Source organism: Apaloderma vittatum, unplaced genomic scaffold (assembly GCF_000703405.1).
Source record: "Apaloderma vittatum isolate BGI_N311 unplaced genomic scaffold, ASM70340v1 scaffold10569, whole genome shotgun sequence".
In the NCBI taxonomy this organism is placed as follows: domain Eukaryota; kingdom Metazoa; phylum Chordata; class Aves; order Trogoniformes; family Trogonidae; genus Apaloderma; species Apaloderma vittatum.
This window is the reverse complement of record NW_009735818.1, coordinates 1-20,667: the sequence shown is the minus strand read 5'-3', so window position 1 is coordinate 20,667 and position 20,667 is coordinate 1. Positions and strand designations below refer to the sequence as shown.

The 20,667-nt window shown below is 37.9% G+C and overlaps 1 protein-coding gene across 1 annotated transcript in view; it reads right to left on the bottom strand.

Annotated features, from left to right (window-relative positions):
- The window catches only part of ANO10 (anoctamin 10), a gene marked incomplete at its 3' end in the record, with an annotated part of 79,399 nt that extends 60,136 nt beyond the window's left edge, over positions 1–19,263 (bottom strand). The window contains exons 1-10 of the mRNA XM_009876741.1: positions 19,125–19,263; positions 18,389–18,571; positions 16,821–16,955; positions 15,031–15,150; positions 11,165–11,734; positions 8,826–8,881; positions 7,291–7,365; positions 6,018–6,200; positions 3,092–3,283; positions 603–731 (exon numbers count right to left, since the gene is read on the bottom strand). Of these exons, the coding sequence (XP_009875043.1) occupies positions 603–731; positions 3,092–3,283; positions 6,018–6,200; positions 7,291–7,365; positions 8,826–8,881; positions 11,165–11,734; positions 15,031–15,150; positions 16,821–16,955; positions 18,389–18,571; positions 19,125–19,263 (1,782 nt within the window). The remainder of the gene's footprint in view (positions 1–602; positions 732–3,091; positions 3,284–6,017; positions 6,201–7,290; positions 7,366–8,825; positions 8,882–11,164; positions 11,735–15,030; positions 15,151–16,820; positions 16,956–18,388; positions 18,572–19,124) is intronic.
- Positions 19,264–20,667: the final 1,404 nt, after the last annotated feature.

The window sequence follows — 20,667 nt, the reverse complement described above, 5'->3', positions numbered from 1 at the left end:
CAGCACAATGATGAAAGTCAAGGCAATGGAACACAAGAAAGCTTCAGAAATGATACGTATACTTAAAGGCAAAGTCCTACAATCTCAGTTATTATGTAAAATGCCCATAATCATCCCTCCTTGTCTGAAAAGGGATGTTTACTACATAGAATTATGAAAAGATGAATCCCAGGTACTATTATAATCACTATTATCTATAGTGGTCATACAAGTTTCAGACAAGCCTTACCGGAAAGATCCATAACAATTACGAAGGTCTTTATAAGATATGCTGGGGTCACAAACCAAGTAGAGGAACAACCAGATCACAAAAATGTGCTTATTTTCCTTCTTGAAATAGCACTAGTAAATATTTGAAATACCTGAAGCCACAAATACACAGCATCTTAGGAACGTATGGAAAAGTACGGCAACAACATTCACAGTACATGAAAACACAAAAAAATAAAGAAATCAAAAAGTAAAATTTTGAAAAACTTTTTTAGGGAAATCTTCATCGCCTTTTAATGTAAGGGGTATGGGGGGTATTTCCTGGTATAATTTCCACTGTTGCCCATGTTATTTGCTGCTAAAACACACACACTGCTTGAAGGCAGACTTACCTCTACCAATGCCACAGTCAAAACAAGGTTCATTTTTGAGTCTGGGAAAAGGGCATTCACTTGTGGAGACATTCCAATCAGTATGCAATTAGTAACAACTGATATTACACTCATAGTTTCAAAAGCCAGCTGAAATAAAACAAATACATGTACTGTTATGACCGTTATCTCTAATTTACCAGTCCCCAAACCGCTCCCGACAATACCTCTCTCTTCCTGAATCCTCAGAAGAACTATTATTTTAAACTTTTTATTTTCCTTCATCTTCTGAATTCTGTGACCTAAGACTGGCGTGGCAAGCAGTCCACACTGCATCAACTTTAAGTTAAACAGGCAAGGACAAGACTAAAGTTTACAACACCACAAAGACCACCTGGCAACCCTGAATTCTTCTCTAATTTGACTTCTCTATGTACATGTACACATGTTTGCTGCAAAGAAGGTAAATTGTATTCATCCACAGTCCCACAGTGCTGTGAAGACCTTCAGAAGTTATTCAGAGACTCTTAACACTCAAGATGTAGGTAATGCCAGATGACCTCCAGAAAAATTTGGAATAATCCTACAAGAAAAAAGTGGACAGGAAAGCAGCCTTATCCCTGGTATATTCATGACTCATCACCTGAACACATAAAAGGGTATGCACTCATCTACAGTTGTACTCATGAAATTTCTTTCAAGATAAAGGCAAAAAAAAAAAAGCAAAATTTATAAAGTAATTGATAGCCAAAACATGCTGGGTTTAGAGGTTCTGTCTGAATGTTAAGTAATAGAAAAATGTAAGGATGGTTTAGAATGCCTTTTTAAAAAAATTACAACCAATTATACAAGCTTAAATTTGTGGAAAAAGTTTTCCATCTAAATGCATACATCAGTCGAAGAAGCTCTTCTCTACAGAGCTTCCATAAAATATCTGAAAATATTACTACAGTGTGACAATTACTTTTGCAATATAATGGTTACTTATTCCAAGGTCCTCTCTGGAATGAGAAAGACTGATGTTGAATTGTAGCAACTATCACAACAAATCAGCAAAAGCAACATTCTGCTTGACAACAAGCTGGTGACTTGGCTCACCAGATAAAATAATTCCAGTTTTCCTTTAACAGAAATCTTTCAGCCAATGCTCAATGGGCTAAAACAAATGACTAAATCTTTAAATCATTATTTTTAATTCACAAAGCAAATGCATTTCTTCTATTAAAAAGCTACACTATAAAAAAATCCAACATGACTGTATTGTTAGTGTTATTGCTTTTCAGCCTAGTCCATAGACTGAAACAAACTATTCTAGCAAAACCAAATGCTATTATTACACTTGCAGCTATGCCTGGGACTTACAACCACAGTCTCATTTATCTGGTGGTCACACCACTGGTCAGCACAGATTTGGAATGAGATCAAATGTTAAAACACAATCAGATAATTTACAAATTTTAACAACTTAAATATTAAAAGACTTCTCCTATAAATCCTCTTCATTAATACCTACACATGTGTCTAACAAACACTGCTCAGAGTACTTGGTTTGCATATTTTTGCTGTATGAGGCATTTGAAGTTTCCTGATTTCATTTCTCATCTCCTGTCTGTTTCATCTGGTACCAACATTTACAACCCTTTCAGATTAAACAATCCACTCGTTTATTGTGCCCTTTGTCTCCATTATGTATCATTAGAAAAGCTGTTAAATAAAACTAGAATATGGATCATCCACTAGAAATCTCTTCCAATCTACTTCAGACCACTGCTATTACAGAATGCTAAAATCTCTGGATGTAACTTAATAACCTTCTTGCTTTTCAGAAAAAAAATGGTTTGGGAGAGTTTTGCAGGGTTGTTTTCAGTCAGAATCTGTTCACTGACACAGCACACTCAGCAGGCTCCAAACTAGCTGGTGCTAGCATGATTGCATGGGCAAACAACTGAGGACAGAAAATCCTTAACCTAGTAGTACTACCATCAAATTGTTTGGCTAGACTACAATGTTCAGGCTGTGCAGAAAGATCCAGCTCCTGCTCATGGGTACAGATTATTTTTAAATGAGTCAGCTTGAGCACGAGTAATCACAAGAGCACACAGTCAAGCATGGCTTAGGAATCCAAGCGCTTGCCCATCATTCTTCCATTTTTTTGAAACCCATTGCTGAGGTGCATGCTTTTCAGATTGCATCAGATGTTACCATTTCTAAAATACGTTGGCTGCAAAGAGCAGCAGCCAGCATCTGGCAGCTTTGCTTTGTTGCAATTGGAGTACGACACAAACATATAGAAGGACTAAAGGAAGAATTCTTTTCTTTTCAAAGGCAACTGAAAGACAGACAGTCAAAAACCCTCCAAAAAACCCTTGGATATACACTTGGATAGCTACTATCCTAATGTACTGAAGATAACAAAGTACCTAATAAACTGATGGGTCAAAACCACAGCTCAAATACATTTGCTGAAACGTCTTTTAAAACAAATAAATAGAAAAGGGCAAAAAAGTTACCTGCCAAACACCAATATTTGCTGTGGGTTCTGCAAATGGACGCTTGTAAACTCTACACATCTTTAAGGCATCGGAGTACATCTCTGTGACATTGTTTAACACTGCAAAGACAGCTGCCAGTGGATAAACACATGAGAAAAGGCTCACATAGCCAAACTGTAAGAACAACTCCAGGTAATCATCAAAAGTACCCTGAAAAACAGGAAAAAAAGTAAAACTACAACTTTAATCCATTAAAAAAAAATACATGAAGAAATACAGAATTAACAAGACATGCTTCCTCATCTCAAATCAGTTGTTTTGGAGTGGCTGGTGATGGAAAACAACAAAACGTCCATCTAGTTAATTTGGAATTATTCAGTTACTCACAACCTCTTAATAATGGAAGGCTAAGATTTTTTCTTTTGCCCAAATCATTTTCTGCTACAGTCACACTGCTTATCCTTTTTACATGAAGTCAGCGTACAGGCATATTAATCCTATTCAAGTTTCTGACTATGTCAATGAAACAGTTTCACAAGAAACAGCAGCAGATCGGAAAACAGCACCAGGCATTTAAACTGGCAGAACATTCTCTTAAGCGCATTGTGACAAGGAAAGCCCTAGTACTCCAGACTGCCCATAAAAGACCTAACCAGAACAGCAGGTTGGTAGATAGGCAACTCTTTTCTGGTATATTCTGCTTGTTTATTTCAAAGCAGGTAAATCAGGATACTACTTATAGCCCACTTGAAAGCTGAAATGACAGAGCGCAGCACTAACAGCCGAAAGGAACAATTACCACAACCAAAAAGTCGTGTTTTGGCAAATCTGCAACACATCTATCACCCGATCTTCAAAAACCAAGAACGCAGGCACTTAAAGCCAAGTGAGTATTCACATGTAGGTTATCATACATATTTGCATACTAGTTTTGTAGTATTAATAATAGTTTTCTGTGATCGCAGAGATTATTTATGAAAGTGAAGAACAAAGTCAATAATTTTAAAAGAAAAAGAGTTCATTGAAGGATGGTAAAATACTGCAAACAAGTTAAACCGAGCTCTAGCCATCCTGTATTTGCCCAGACCCACGCATCATCCTCTCTCTCAAAAATGAAATAAAGAAGATTTGACAGCAACCGAAATTACTACAGAGATCACGTAAAATTGGTTTTGGCTATGCACATCAGACACACCATCCTCTAATCTTTTTTGCTGATTGTAGCTGTTAAAGTGACTGTCCTCTTCATCACCTAGCGTGGTTTTTTTCTAGCAAACAGAGAGAGGCAGGAGAAATCTGCAAGCTCAGAAATCAACATGGTGTGGTCATTAGCTGCCTTTTTCACTTGAGCTCATTTTCAAGTTGCACAATACAGCTGCACCTGACAAACTGATCTGCAGGCCAGACCATGAGGAGATACCTAACTTTAAAAAACACTGAGATTTTTCCACTGGAATGTTTTTGTATGAACTCTGAATTTTAGGAAGGTCTTCCGTAGGGACATTTATGCAGAGTCACTCATGGGAATGGCAGACACTGTTTGTGAAGGAAAACAAAAGAACCTGAAATGCAGAATTCTGTCAAGTCTCCTGCTAACTCCCATTACTAAACATAGTCAAATGCTTCCCCCTTGTGACAGATTTAATTTTAGAAAGACTCTTGCCTGCTGACAGCTCCCTGCTTGTAAACAAATCAGTGGCCTAGTATCTTGCATTCACAGGCACAGCACAATTAAAAGACTGACTATAAAAATTAAGGCTTTGAGTACCAGTACCTCGAAGTGAATCTGAGGCCACCTCCAAGGCAAAGCCTAATCCTACAACTGACTTGTTGGGTCTCCATGGAAAAATCATTGGGAGCAGAGTGGTACAACAGGTGCAGATACACGAGATCCTTCACAAGAAGCGCCAGGCAACGTGTCTCAAACACACACCGGCTTCGTACGTGCGAGCTGAGCATCAGCAGTCAGCTCAGAGTCTAAAGAGGCAGAAATTTATCTGCTCAAACATACTGACGCCTGATGCTGACACACAGCTTTTGCAGCTGTGCTGGCCTAGTTGCAGGCACAGTGCCAGGCTGTGCAGTTCTGACGCTAATTCAGGCATTTCTGCTGTGTTCTCCATTGTAAGACAGACACACTCTCTAAATCTATTTCCCTCCACACAAAACATGGAAATACCAGCCTTCCCAGAGGAATGCAAGTATTAACATTGGTAGAGTTTTTCAACAATAAAGGGAGTATTCCTTTATCCTCTTCCCATTTCGTGGTACTTTATGAAGGAAGAGAGGAAACCAATATGGTATTAATATCAAATGTCAACTTAACATGCATGTCGATATCTACTTTGTCGATTCCTTTAGAACTGCAAGTAACAAAGTGCATGAAGTCATAAAATACAATTAAAAATGGTACTGGATAAGAGGCAGTCAAGAAGGAACAAGAAAGAAAGCAAATGCCAAAGCTGTAGTTTCAAGAAGAAAGCGCTTGCAGCAGCAGTATTGATCTGAAGAGTTGGTCTCTTCTGCCCTCACCATTTCTGGCTCCATGCAGGCATGAGCACCCTCTCTCAGGCGATAGATCAATTCACAGTTTAAACTGGTATCACTACAAAACCAAACAGAAACAGCAACAGCCTGCCCCTCTCCCAGGCCAAGTTACTCATCCTGGTAGCCTTCAGGCCACCCTTGGAGATTAAGGGCATATTACACAAATACTTCTTCGACTGACAAGGAGTTAGGTAGCTCCAGATTCAGCTGTGAATTCCTAGGACTCCGTTCCAGTGTAAATGGGATCCAGCTGTCAAAACAACACTAGCAGCAAAACTGATGAAGCTAGAAATAAGCTGCCAGGCCAAACAGACAAATATTTTGGGCTCCACCAGCTGATGTCTCTGTCAACTACAGCCCAGAAAACATTTAACTCTTTTACACTAGTAAAACGTACAAAATAGGTGCCCATTTCTTTTTCCAAGTTGACTTGTTCGACTAAGGACAGGTCCATATCCGTTTTCAGAGAACACATGCGTTTCTTCATCCTCTTGTTATATCTCTTTTGGAGCCAGTAAGGAAGCAAAGATTCCACAAACTGGTTAAGGATCTGCGAAGTTATCAGCAAAGTGGCCAAGCTCTGAGGTTTTTCAAAAAAAGAAAAAAATAAAATAGAACTGTAATACATCTATGATCATTTTCAATTTTGTCTATTCTGGTAACACTGTAAGTTGTTATGCTAAGACATAAGGTGGCCAGTTAGGCCAGACTGACAAAACTAGCAATAGCAGACAACAAGTGTAGGTGCTCTAGTTCCCGCTCTTTGCTACAGGCTGGAAAGGCCAACACACAGGACCTCAATGTCTAAATGTTTTGTGGATTTGTGTATTGCCTCCAAGATGCATCCAAAGTGCAATGAAGGGTAAAGATACACACTTGACATATGCCAACAGCAATAACAGAGCTTAAATAATTAATTTTTCTATTTTTTTCTTCTTGCTTTTTATCTTAAAGTATAGGAAGTGTCACAAATGTCATGTCTGGTACAGATATGTCAAGTGTTTTGCTAGGGATCTCTTCAGAGGAACAAAGATCTTGAGATGAAATTCTGCTTTTTGTTCATTATATTTAGACCAAAAATATTTTCCTTATATGAGATTTTCACACATTTGAACATGAAAGACATTAACAATAGCTGATTTAAAATACCAACTACAAACTACTTTTGCTTTTATTCTTGGCTCCTCATTGTAGTTCTAAACTTAATCACGCTCCTATCCTCAGAAGTATCTCATTAAGAACAGAGAAAGCCATTTTCTAACATAAAGGGAAAGAAGAAGATGAAACTTTTCAACCCTCATCTGTGTGAGAGAATAACCAATTTATTTGAAAATAGTTCCTTGTTTATACCAAAGGAAAGAATTTCTCCACTCTGTTACGATTTCACAGCTGTGTTAGAGGAACTGAAATATGGAAGCTGGATTTCTAGGAAAATGTATCTGAAATATATATATTATTTATATCATAGAATCAGAGAATCACAGAATGGCCTAGGCTGGAAGGGACCTTAGAGATCATCTAGTCCAACCCCCCTACGGGCAGGGACACCACCTCTCGACTAATATATAAGTTAATATTTTAGAAGAACAATTAAAGACCAAAGTCTTGTTTCAATCAATCCATTATTTTCCTGGACTCATCAACATTCTTAAGATGTTGTTGGAACTCACCTGCCTCAAAAGCTTCATATCAAAGAGCACAAAGGCAATGTAGAAGAGGGATGCAAAACAATTTAGGAAGTTGAACTGCAAATAAAAACATTTGTTATTAGTTCTGAAGCAAAAGTTCAAAATCAGAGTATCATGTGACTTAACAGTTACCTTGACTAAGTAGCTTCCATGCTTTAAATGTTCATTACTTTTTTTTTTTACAATTTTCAAAACTTAGGTCATCAAAAACCTAATTTTTCAACGTTTGTCTTACTCAGATTTTCATTTGATAGGCTTAATGTCTTCCTAAAGCACAGTGTACAAAGAGACCCACAATTCAATTATAAAATATGGACATTAAAACCATGTCACCTTCTACCTAACTTTCATCTGTTGGCACTTTCCCCATAGGAAATGCAATAAAATGGGTGTATTGATCTTAATTTAGGGTAATGACTTTTTTTTGTTTCAAAAAAATACTTTATACAAATGAGTGTTGGGTGACATATCTCTCAATATGTACAACTGTTCCTCGATACATGTTAGTTGAGCTTTATGTAACAGCTTCAAGAGGTTTTAAGAGCAAGAGAAATACTTTCTACTCCTAAAATGAGACCTAATCACAGTGTTGTACCTAAAAAAATCACAATCGAGATCTGAAGTTTCCTACTTGCTATCAGTGCTGGAGCTCCTTTTTTGGAGCTTATGGACAACACAGATAACACTGGGAATGCAGAGAGCCACTCACAGGGTCAAAGTGAAAACTGAGGGGGCCTTACACTTGACATCTTATAATTTTCTGAATTATATTATATACATTTCCTACGAGGAAAAAGAGATTATGTTATTTTTTGAGAAAGGTGGAGACAAAGCTATAAATCATATGTACAAGCACTGTAGCTCTAGAGGTTACCAGTGACAGAAGGTTAACACGCAGTTTAGGAAAAAAGAAAAGAGGAAAAAATATGGAAGATACTTAGGTGATTTTTTTAAAAGGAAATAGGAAGATGATTAAGTCTCAAAATCAGCCAATCTACTTTTCGTTTACTGAACATCTTATACAGGAATTCAAGATTTCCAGTACAGTTCCTCAGTGCTACACCTGGATATACACTTAAAACAGCAACCAAACACACACACACACACCATGCAACAGCTACTTGTTCAGAGCCACAAAGTAAACAGGTCAGTATATGCTATAAACTGCATATAGAACTTTTCAAAATATGGATTACCATAGTCTCAAAAAGTGAAAGGAATAGTTCCCAGGTGAAGACACAATCACTTCAGTTAACAGAAAAATTTACATATATAGAATCCTAATGAAAGAACAAATCAGTATAAATAAAAACACAACTCTGCACTACAAGAAAAGACATCTAAAACAGCCTGGTGTTTGCTGCAACCACAACAGAAACCCTCTTTACTCTGATATTTGTGCTGGTATTTGGCCTTGAACAAAAATGTAGGTCAGTGAGGTAATGCTATGAAAGCACTAATAAAACACAGGACAAATTATCTTTTCAATTAATCTTAAAAGCTGCTTATACACTTACCACTAAAACCTTCAGAATTAAATGATTCTGATACGAAGATTCCAGCCTGTGATTTTCTAAAATATCAACAAAGTTATTGATTAGCAAACAGCAGAAGCACTTATATACAAAGAATAAACAGACTCTTTTCTTCCACCTAAAAATTACTTAACTAATAGTTATAGCTCCTCCAACACTTTATGGTAAGAAGAATCTATACTGTCCCACTACCTCACTTAACCTGTCAATCTACTCTAAGGCACAATATTGACAAATATATTTTTGGTTACAACTCCAGTATTTTTTCTACTACAAAGGTTTTTCCTTTTATATTTTCCTTCAGAAGACCCATTTTATATCAGAGAAATCATCCATCATTGTTAACACTTCACAAAATATGCAGTTATTGATTTTTTCTTTGGATGAAAACAAATGCAAAGCTAATTGGAATACCTTATGAAAAATAACGATACCAGATTTGATTCAAAATCAGCAAATGCTCACAGAAATACTCCCGTGCACCTCCAAGGAATTTAGGTTAGACCCTAAACTCCAAAGCAAGATGAAAGTACATGAAGTTCAACACATGCATTACTCATTCTAACATAGTGAGTTCATTCCAGACAAACTGGCAGAAGCTGATACTTGAGGAAAGCTGGTTACTAGAGGGGAGGACAGACAAATTAATTAGAGATTTCCCATTTCTTTCTGTGATTTTGTCAGACTGTAGCATTAAAGCCCTGGCTACGTAGTAACTGAGAAGGCAGCACGCTAGCACGAGCTTTGTCAACAAGGTTGAAAGGAGACACCGTTACCTATAGACCTTGCTCAGGACAAAACAGCAAAATTCTACACTGACAGGGGCGTGAAGTTGGGCGTGGCACATGCAATATGCTGAAGTGACTGAATGCAATTTTTACTTTTCACTAAATGATCTGTTCTCATGGTAAATGGGTGCAAGAGTGTTCTTAAAAATAGCCCAGGTTATTGCCTTTGTCAGTTCAGCTATTTAAGTCAAGATATTAGCTGAAAACATGCCAGGCAAGAGGGAAGGTAGGACAGCCAGATGAGCTCTTCATTCCGTTCACAGCGTGGCAACATAAACACGTCGGATGGCACAGAAAAGGCACAAGCTCTCAGTGTGGTTAGATAATTACTGCTGCTGCTGAATATGAAGCATCATCTTAAAACCAAGAAAAAACTAGTTAAAAAAAACCCCAAACTTGGATTACCTGTTAAAGACATTTTAGTCTACCTGATCAATACAACTGAGAATTTTGCATAAAGGCTTTTTCTTGCAGTATAGTCAAAAAAATGAAGCAGTCAACTGAAACTTAGGTATGAAAAGTCATTCTTTAAATAAAATCCTTTAATAGCCATAAACAAATCATGAAATTGCTTGCTTTTACTGTTACTGCTGCCAGCTTGAGTTTGCTGAGGAAATCCTTCTGGCATGCATAACCAAGCCCCACTTCAACGTGTCTCCTTATTCTGCCTTCTGCATCAATCTCTATTTTGCTTAATTTTTCTTAAGTTAATTTTCTGTGTCTTCAGGTTCAGTAACCTGGATTTTGTCCTGTAGATGTTATGCCATACTGAGCTACACAAACCACTTAACTCCCCATTAGCTTCACCTATTAACTTGGTCTGAAAGTGACTGCAGAAGCACTAAATTTCAAACTGAACAGACATTCCACTTCTGTTAGGTTACAATCTGCTAAATAAGTCACACAAAGGAAAAAAAGGCAGTCTACTGTAACATTCCTCCTCTTCTGAGAGTGCCCAGAGGAAAATACTTTGATAGGGATGTAAAAGGTCAGTCTCTGTTATATATATAGCATACACAAACATTCTCAATGACATTTAGCTGGTGTTTTCAGATTTTGTTCTATTTTCTCTGTGCCTCCATCCTCTACACAGATCTATAGGCAGAATAAGACATCCTCAGGGTGCAGTCTGCCAGGGCAGTCCCTCCTAACATCCAACCTCTGAGCTTCCATCTTGATGATCTCACCTCATCCCTTTTTTGCCAACACAATCCCCAATAAAGAGCTAAACTGGGGAAGGCGTACTTCAGCACCAAAGGCAGGGAGAAGCTGAGGATGAAGGCAGGATCATCCCTTCTGATGGCACAGGAGACTCAGATCGGATTAAAGAAAATGTGAAACTGCAGTCTCGGAATACTCAAAATAAATGTAAGAAGTTAAAAGGATCATCTCTTTTACCCCACAGTAAAAATCTACTGCAGGGAATTTCTTTCGTGTTCCTTTGAAGAAAAGCTCACAGAAAAATATTCTGCAAAGAAATTCTAAACATCTGGGATTCTAGCTTTAAGGAAGAAGAATGAACAACTTTCTTACCCCATGATGTTAAGAATTCAGCAGCATATCGGTAGATGCGGTTCATAATTTCAATCACGACAGCATATATGATACTGGGCACAAAGAGCATCAAGCTGCTGAAGTTAGTCTCATTCTCTTCATGATAATCCAGGGCCCACTGTTCCAAGTCAAAGTAAATCATCATCACGTACAGCGAGAAGTAGAGGCAAAGGCACACAAACGGCAAGGACACCAGATAAATCCGTATCTGCCTCTTAATACTGGAGTACACTGGTTCCTCCCTCCCAGTGATGGGATTGACACCCAGGACACCATGGAAGCCTGGTCTTGGTTCTTCAAACTGTCGTTTCATCAGCAGTGTCCCCCAATGGTAAGTCACAACGGCACAAATTCTCTTCCAAACTTCCAGTATCACAGTGGACCAGAGCAGATTGAACGTAGCAAACATCACGTATTTGTCATAGTCCTCCCACGCAAACACGTAATAAGGAATCCCAATGACAGCCATCGGAATCAATGCGAACGTGAAATACTCTAAGAAGCCGAAGTAGAGAGCAATGGTTTCACCAAAGTAGCAGCGTATCTCATCTGCAGAGAAAAAGGAGTCAATTAAGACTACACTCAACACAGATGTCAGTATAATACCAAACTTGACTGTACAGGAACCTGTTGGCCCAATTTTTTTTTCTGAACACCACAATGAACATCACTGGTTTTTGTTCCTCTGCTCCCACATGTCAAAAACTGACAGTTATCTGAATTTTTTTATGTTTATTTATATGCACACACATACATGAACATATAAACACATATTCAGGTGGTAGGAAAGTTAAAATATCTCACTATTTACTATATCAACATTAGATATTCAGAGGAACTAAACTGAAAACACTAACATTCTTGAAAACAGAATCTATCAATGAATGGCTAAGACTGCATATAAGACATTTTGTATAATAAAAAACAAACTTTCACAGCAAGTGACACTAATTTCTGAAGCTTCTCACTGGGATAAGTACACCTGGGGGGAAAAAAAATAAATCTTTTCACCCTGATCAGGGCCAAAAAAGGTTAGTTGTACTTTGCCAGCCCTCAAGGAACTAAACAAACAGATGGAAAGATGTACTGAAATCTTAAATCTTAAACATGTCAGATAGCACACCCAAGTGGAGAAAGTCTCTTCAGCAGACAACTGATACATGAAATATACACTTGCTGTACTCACCAAGGTTGTCTGATCAGGTGTTACAAAGACCTGAAAAGTACACTACTAATGGATTTCTCTCATGACAGATGTATTACCTCTGAGGAAGACAAGGTCTCACTTATCTTACTACTAACAGAAAAATGTAAGAGCAGCATTCAGCATAATGTAGAAATGGCACCACATAAGTACATGCCTAGTAAATTGAGTTTAGAAAGCTGGAACCCATTTTGGCTTTCCCTGCTCGGAACATCAAATTGCTTGCATACCACTGCTATGCCTCCACCAGCTTAACAAAACAGCCATGACATCAGGACCCCTGAACCGACACTGTGAAAGTGCCCTCTGTAAGAGACCAGCACATTAAAACCCTGTCAAGGGTTAGGGCTGTACCACTCATTCAACAAATGACAGATACTCTTATCCCCTCTCCCTCCCCAAAGGGCAAGGAAAGGGAGTAAGGCAGATAGACTTACAGATTGGAAAAGAAAACTAAACCAGCTTTAATAAACAATAATAGCATTAATAAGAAAAAAATTGACATAATGAAATACATACAAATATATATAAAACTATTATTCAATGCAACTCCCCATCATGATAGCAATCCCCACTGACACTGCAGAGAAGGCAGCACCGGGCTCAGCAACAGAGGGGAAACATACACAGGATTCGGAAACCCAGGATCAGAATCGAGGGAAGAAGAGTCCTCTTCAGATGCCAACCATTGAAGAAGAGAACTTAACCGCTTTGATCCCCCAGCTTTACACTGAAGATGATGTATATGGAACAGAATACTTGGTTGGTCAGTTTTGGGTCACCCATCCTGTCCATTTCTTTCCAGAAGTGCAAACTTTTACTCCCTTGTGACCTTTTTTACTTTATCGCACCCTGTGGTACACAAGATTTTGTAGTGACCTTGGTTACTACAGGAGCAAGTATAAGCAAGAACTTTTCTGCATACCAACCCTTGGCAGTAACTATAAGCATCAAGCACTATCACTTCTGGTAGCAGACACTGCCCACAAAAATTTGCTGTGAAGTTCAGGAAGTGTAGTCTCTTAGGAGAGACCGTGATGAAATGTAAAAATCACTGAACAGAACTGGTTCGGGTTTATCTCAAACCAGGACAAACCTCATGTGCAATACCAGAATATTCTTACAGTCTATGGTTTACAAAAACACTACAGCAGAAACTCACAATTGCCAACCAGGTAAGTCTCTGAAAGCAAGAAGGCAAAGCAAACAGGCAGAAGAATCAGCACTCCAACATCCCTCTCAATCAAAAATGTATTAACAAGTAAGTTCAAGTGTAGGTCATTAGCATAATTTCATACTCCAAACACACAATATAAACCACATCCCTAAATTAGTATATATGTAATAGGGTTCCTGGGATTTACTTTTGAATTTTGTGTGTATTCAATATCAGTCAAAAACAACACCTCTCCTGTATAAACAAAAGACAAGCACACAGTAAGACCACTAACATGATGCTCTGGAGGCAAGCATTATTGAGCCAGACCTTTAAGTTCCTTTAGCCTCAGAAAGAATCTGAAGCAACTGCAAGACCCAGAGATTAATAACCAGGCAAACTCCCAAATACTTATGTTCTTGTTTTTAAGTGAAGTTTACAGGTTTAGAATCCAGAACTTAACTCTGCACAGTGCCAGACTAAAAATTATTTTCATTTTAAGCTTAGTCAGTATGTAAAGTATACTCTAGGGACACTGGCATGCAACGATACAAAGACTTCATAAAATTACTTTAAAAGAGTTGTAAACACACTTTTGACATGTCTACACCTCAAAATAGCTTTGGGAATTCCACATATCAAGGAGCATTTTTGTCAAGAGTTAGTCTGAGAAAATAGTCTCAGCTCAGTCTATTCCTGCTTTACTGATGGGCAGGAAGAATTTGTGATGTGCAGACTGTTGTTACACAGAAGCCCACAGACACTGGATCTGCAGACTCTGAGCCATCAACTTCACAACTCTTGAACAATTTCAGAAGGTTACGCAGGAAATACTGCAAGAGGAAAAACTTGCCCAGTTGGTAGAAGAGGAACAGTCTCATTTCAGGACTCTAGACTAGACGATTACAGTGCAAATGTCGAGCATTTGAACGGCCCTCCAGCTTCAACTGGGAAACTGTGACTAAAGGCCTGCATACAGAACTCCTGCGGCCACTAGAAAGATCAAGAGACGGCAGCCTGCACAGCCAGCGCTCCACTCCAGAACAGCTGTAACGCGAGCCACCAGAGCAACAGTTTATCCTACAGCCTTCTTAGAATCAAAGAGAATTCAGTGAAGAGATCTCAGCTGTGCACATCAACAAGTCTGGAAATGTGAATGCCTCCTTAACCAGAGGCTAAGCCACCCTGTTGATTCCAAGACCAGTAAGAGCAAGGCTGGGTGAAACAAGGACTTTGGTTCACAATGGCCAACGAAGCAACTTGGGCAGAAAGTTAGTGTTATAGAAGTAAATTGCAACGAGTAACTGGGACGAGAAAAGGTAAACTCTTCGTGAAAGAACAGATGTCTTAGTCCAATACTTACCTTCCACACAGGAGTTTTACTAAATGCTGCAGTGAAGTTAGGGAAGACCCTTGATCTTCTCACACAAATTTCTCCAGAGGAAACCCTGCACTTTATTTGTAGTGGAGGAAATGTTCACATACCTAAAGGTTGATAGCGAACTTTCACTTTGCCATACCAGCTGTGACTGAGCTTTTTCAACTCTTCTCTATCATGCAGTGGGAAAATCTGAACTAGAATACCACTGGTCAATAATCTTCTCACTAGAAGGAAAAAGAAAAAAGGGGTACCTAGTACTCCTTAAAAGGATAGTAAAGTTGATATAGACAAACAGATTACTCATTATGTACTTAGCAAGTCTAAAGTTCTTCTAAAATAAATCTAGAATTTTCATCCTAAAAATCAAATAAATTGTCTTCGCGTTAGTTAAAAAAATGTTCAGCACAGAGAGCAGTTCTACCTATGCCTACAAAGACTGTGCTGCCCACTGGAAGAGAAAGTGTAACCGCTTTACATCCATTAACTATGCCATGGGTTTGCAACATAATCAGTTGCAGCTTGAATAACAAGAAGTCCTACAGGACAGAATGAAATACTATGTGTACCTTTGTGGGGAAAGATCTGCTTCTTGCATTTGAGCAAAGAAAGGCATATCAAATCAAATCGATATTAAAAAAAACCGAAAACTAAATTGAAGAGTCGTCGTACTAATTATGGAAGAGAATAACTAAAATAATTTTTGAGTTATCAGTTTACACTTATTCTTAAATTACAACACATCTTCATTGCAACCAAACCAAATATTCCCCAATTTGTATTTAGCTTCCTTAATGATAGCAATACTACCTGCACTGATAAATGATTAACAAGCTGCTCTGGAAGTTACAACCATACATCCATAAAAAATGAAATAAATTCAAAAACATGAGCAGGGAGGCACTGGAAGTTATGTGATAGCTTTTTACCCTTTCCCATCAACATCTATCAAAAATAACTAAAAAAATGCCTTAGCTATATAAAAAAAAAAAAATCACTAATGTAAATTCATCTGACATCTACATTTATTTACATTTCCTGAACCACTGAAATGCACAGATCTCTTTCTTCTGATGACCAACACTGATGAATAAAGACACTGTTATTAAAAGGACACGCAAATATTAAGATAAATTCTCCTACAAAACTGCAGCATCTCTGCTAATGAATGAGTTTCAGCTACCATAAAAATAACACTAGCTCTCATTGCTTCTTTCTCCCATGAAAAAGCTCTTGAAGCAAAGAGGAGGATAAATGAAACCAAATTAACGAAATAAGACATCCTTCATATTTTGAAATTTATAGCTTTGGAACACTGTTACTCACTCTAGTATTTCTTATAAAGAGACAATCCATGTACATCATTATGTAATTTTTTAAAATAAATATTTTTGGTACTAATTACAAAAATAATGGATAACATCAACATACGTGAAAATTATCCAACTGAAAAGAACACGAGGACAGAGTCTCAGCCTTACAGAAAGGCTCAGGATGGAAGGCCCTCTGGAAGTTATCTGGTTCACCTTCCTGTTCATCTTGGGTCCAGCTTAAATCAGGGCTGCTCAGCCTTGGCTAGTGAAGAGCCAAAAGTCTCCCAGCATGGAATTACCACAAGTGCTCTAAAACCCTGTCCCAGTGTTTGATGACCCACACTGTAAAAAAAAATATTTCTCAATACCCATTCAGAATGTCTCTTGTTACACGGTGCATCCATTGCCTCGCTTCTTGTCCCATCACGACGGAGTGGTGAGAAAAAGTTGATTAAAAACAGTGGGACTTAAATATCTGAAGGATTTCTCTTTGTTGCAGGAAAACTAAGGTTGGGTTTTTTTCCAACATGAACACAATCACACTTCAACGCAGCAAGTTACAAGCAACAAACCACACTGCTTACCAATGGACTTTCCTGGATACAGCTTTGCCTGAGGATATCCAGGGATCATTTTTTCATCCTTGGCTCTCAAATTTTCAAGTTCATGTTTGATGATATATTGACACTCTGCCGTTGTAAGGAAATTGTGATTGTCGTCTGAATCAAAAAGAAGGCAGTATGAAATTGTGTGGTATAGAAAGAAAACAAGCAACTAACTAAGAAAAACTGCGAAAAACAGAAAGACAATAATTAAGCAACAATTACTGCCAAGGAACATCCACTAGCAAAAACTCCATCTTTTAAAAAACATGTTTTGGGAAGATGTTTTCTCTAACTGGCACATGTTGGCCGCTGCACTTTTGACTACCCAGGTGAACCAAGAGAACAAATTAAGAGATAGAGACACCTCTGAATTACTGACTGCTGGCCACCAGGAAAGTATTCCAGCAAGTACTATATACTCTTGCCCTGCTAGAAGAACCTTACTTAGGTATCCACTATCTCAGAATGTCTCTCCATATCTCTTTCTTTCATACACTTTGTGAAGTATTTTCATAACGAAAAAGCAGTAAGATGTCAAGACAAAACTCTAATACAAAGAGTAAGAATACAGTAAGAATACAGTATCAGTTAAATTGTGGAGCTTGATACACTAGTAAGACAACACATGGTGCAGGATTACTTTTATAGATGACACATTTTTCACCTCATCTAAGCACGGTCAACTACTTTATCCTCTGATCAGATCTGGACAAAATTAAAATTCTATTAATGTTTTTAAGAAAAGAACAAAGGCCAGGAGATTGAGCAAAAAATTAGACTTCCCATAGTTGGAGTTCCTTACTTCAGATAAACCCAAGAACCTTTATATTGAAAATGTGGTGAAAGGCACCACCAAAACAGGCACATGAAAAGTATTAATAAAACTAAGCTGGAATTCCAATATTTACCTCAAGAGTAAAGTGAGTTCTACAACCGCAGGAGGGTTAAATATCTTACAGGTAGTACACGTAAAAGATGATGTTATTGCGTTTGCACCTCCTTAAAATAAGAGGAAAAGGAAAGATTCTGCCAACCATGCCTAAATTCTATTGAACACCTCTGTACCGTTAATTATTTAATTCTGTTTAAAATGTATATACTAGAGTATAATATACTAGAGTAAAATGCTTCTGTTTTCTCCAGCTAATTATAAGGTAAGTCTCAAAATTGGCTCACATAAATTACATTGCTATGTTAATGCATAACATTGATTGTTAATCCTGTACTCGTATTTATACACGATTATTTCTTGTCTGATTTTCAACACAAAATTTTCATACAAATAGAGGCTATTTGGCACATAAAAAGGCACAAAGTCAAACACAAGCAAAAAGTAAAAGCCGTATGAAAGAAAAAAATATTTTATTTTGCTATAGGAACTGAATTTCCATGGGTAAAAACTAATAATTTTTTATGGCTTGTTCTCCCTATTTCTGTTCATAGTTGCCATTCCAAGGAATAGAAGGTCTGTGAAAGATTTTGCAGTGTAGTTGCTTATAATCTTTAGCCAGAGGCTGGCAATGACAAAGTCCCCTAAAACTGCTTACCTGCAAAATCTTTGAAAGTTTTTCTACTGCTGTATGTAAAAGTTCTCATTGAGTTATCATGACACTCCTTGACCAGACCCACAGTTTCAGCTCCCAGCAACAGCCTTAAGTGGGAAGCTCCAACTAGATAAATATTTTCATCTCCATTTTCTGTGACCACGGGTTTAACCAGCAGTTGTGCACCTTTTAAGAAAAAAAAGAAAAAAGACAAAATAAGGAAGATAATACATAAAAATGACAACTCAAAAACTTAATATGTTAGCATGCATCATATTGGACCAGTAGGTCCAAAAGCAGGAGTGCTAAAGCTACACCCTGCAACATTGTACCAAGTCTCGTAGACAGGATAGTACATGATGTTTTGGCAAGGCTTACAACGTTCTCATCAGCGACAAAAGAAACACGCTCTAGTCAACTAGCACAAAAAATTACATCAATAACTACACTGAAAGACAAGTTATCAGGATTTCACTGCACAGATTGAAGTATTTAAGAGTACAAGCCAGTATTTTCATGGATAACCAAATTAACAAGGCTCAGTTATTACACTTCCATGACACCAGCATGAAGCTCTACTCTTACATAAAATTAAGTGACTCCAAAATCCCATTAGTGGGATTGGCTAAACAATAATTAAAACACAAGCTACCTAAAAACTAATTTTCTGCATGTCTTCTATATTATGATGACAGCCAACCTGATTTCAAAGTGTTACAGAAAGTCATACTGCACTCACCTCCGTTCGCTTTTTTGTCCACAATTCGTTTATTGAACCATTTTATGGTTTCCTCATTGGTGCCTTTTGCAAGCTCAATTACTACCAGAGGCTTGAAGTTAGGCTCAGGTGTATCCAAGAAAGACCAGCTTTCTGCCATCTTCTGAGAGCCGGTTAAGTACAAAAACAAAACAAAAATGCCAGCTTTAAAAACCTGTTCGGTATCAATCTAAAAAACACAAAACTTTTCTATAGTTAGTTACATATGTCTATGCCTAGCAAAGTGTCAGTGCCCGTTTCTGTGGACCTACTGAAAAGAGCAGCTTGAGTAACCTCTCCAGTTGTCACTCAGCAAGATGCTGCCAGTCTTTCTTCAGTGGTATTTCTGTCCTCTGTAAGTAGGAAAATTGTGGTTGGCACATATAGCAAAGTAGCAGTGATGAGAAGGCAAAAGAACAAACCAACAACAAGAAACTACCATCAAAAACAACACCTTGAAACTTCCTAGACTGAACTTGTCAGCAAATGAAGAAATTAACAAAAGAGAACATTTAGTCAAATAAGTATCTAAAATCAGTAAGCTTCTCCTGGAAAGGGTGTGCAAAGTAATTATACATTTAAGGAGGAACCCTATCAGTTAATTTTGTGAAGCTTTAACCACACCAAGGAAATTGATATCACCTTGGTAGGTGAGCAGGATATCTATCTACATATAGATAAGCAAATCATGCACAAAGAATTTAAACAACTCATTGAAAGATATAAAACAAGTGTTCTGTGACAAAGTCTATCGGCAAAATGTTGAGCCATCAGCATAGCTTTACATGGAAATAATCCAAGTGATCTAAGAGAACTTTTATAGAAAAAGATCTTTAAGATCTTCAAGGTCATTTGTCAACCTAATGCTGCCAAGTCCACCACTAAACTGTATCCATAAGCACCACATCTCTTAAATACTTCTAGGGATGGTGACTCATCGCTGCCCTGGGCAACCAGTTCCAACACCTGACAACCCTTTCAGTGAAGAAATTTTTCCCCATGGCCAACCTAAACCTTCCCTGGCTCAACCTGAGGCCGTTTCCTCCTGTCATATCAGTCGGTACTTGGGAGAAGAGACTGACACCCACCGTGCTGCAAACTCCTTTCAGGTGTCCCGTCAGCCTCCTCCCCTCCAGGTTGAACAACCTCACTTCCCTCGGCTGCTCCTCCTAAGTCCTGCTGACCTCGTGTCTTTGACTTCCACAGAAATGATTCTACACAGATCATTGTATCACGCTTCATAAAGGAACTTGGAGGTGTTGATAATACAAAAAGATAAATCTGGTAACTAAGCTCCTCAATTTAAAAAGTAATAATTAAAAGAACCCCACAAAAAGAACTTGTCACGGAGTTAATTTACTGGATTTTAAACCGAGGGCACAGCTATTTGCTATTTACCGAAGGCAGGATTTTAGCCACTGTCTTTAAGCAGTTCTCCCCTCCTATTTAAGGACTGAAGTTACTTAATTTCTGAATAAGTTGCTCTAAGTGCGCAGTTCAGCTTTTTTAACAGTTACACGTGCAC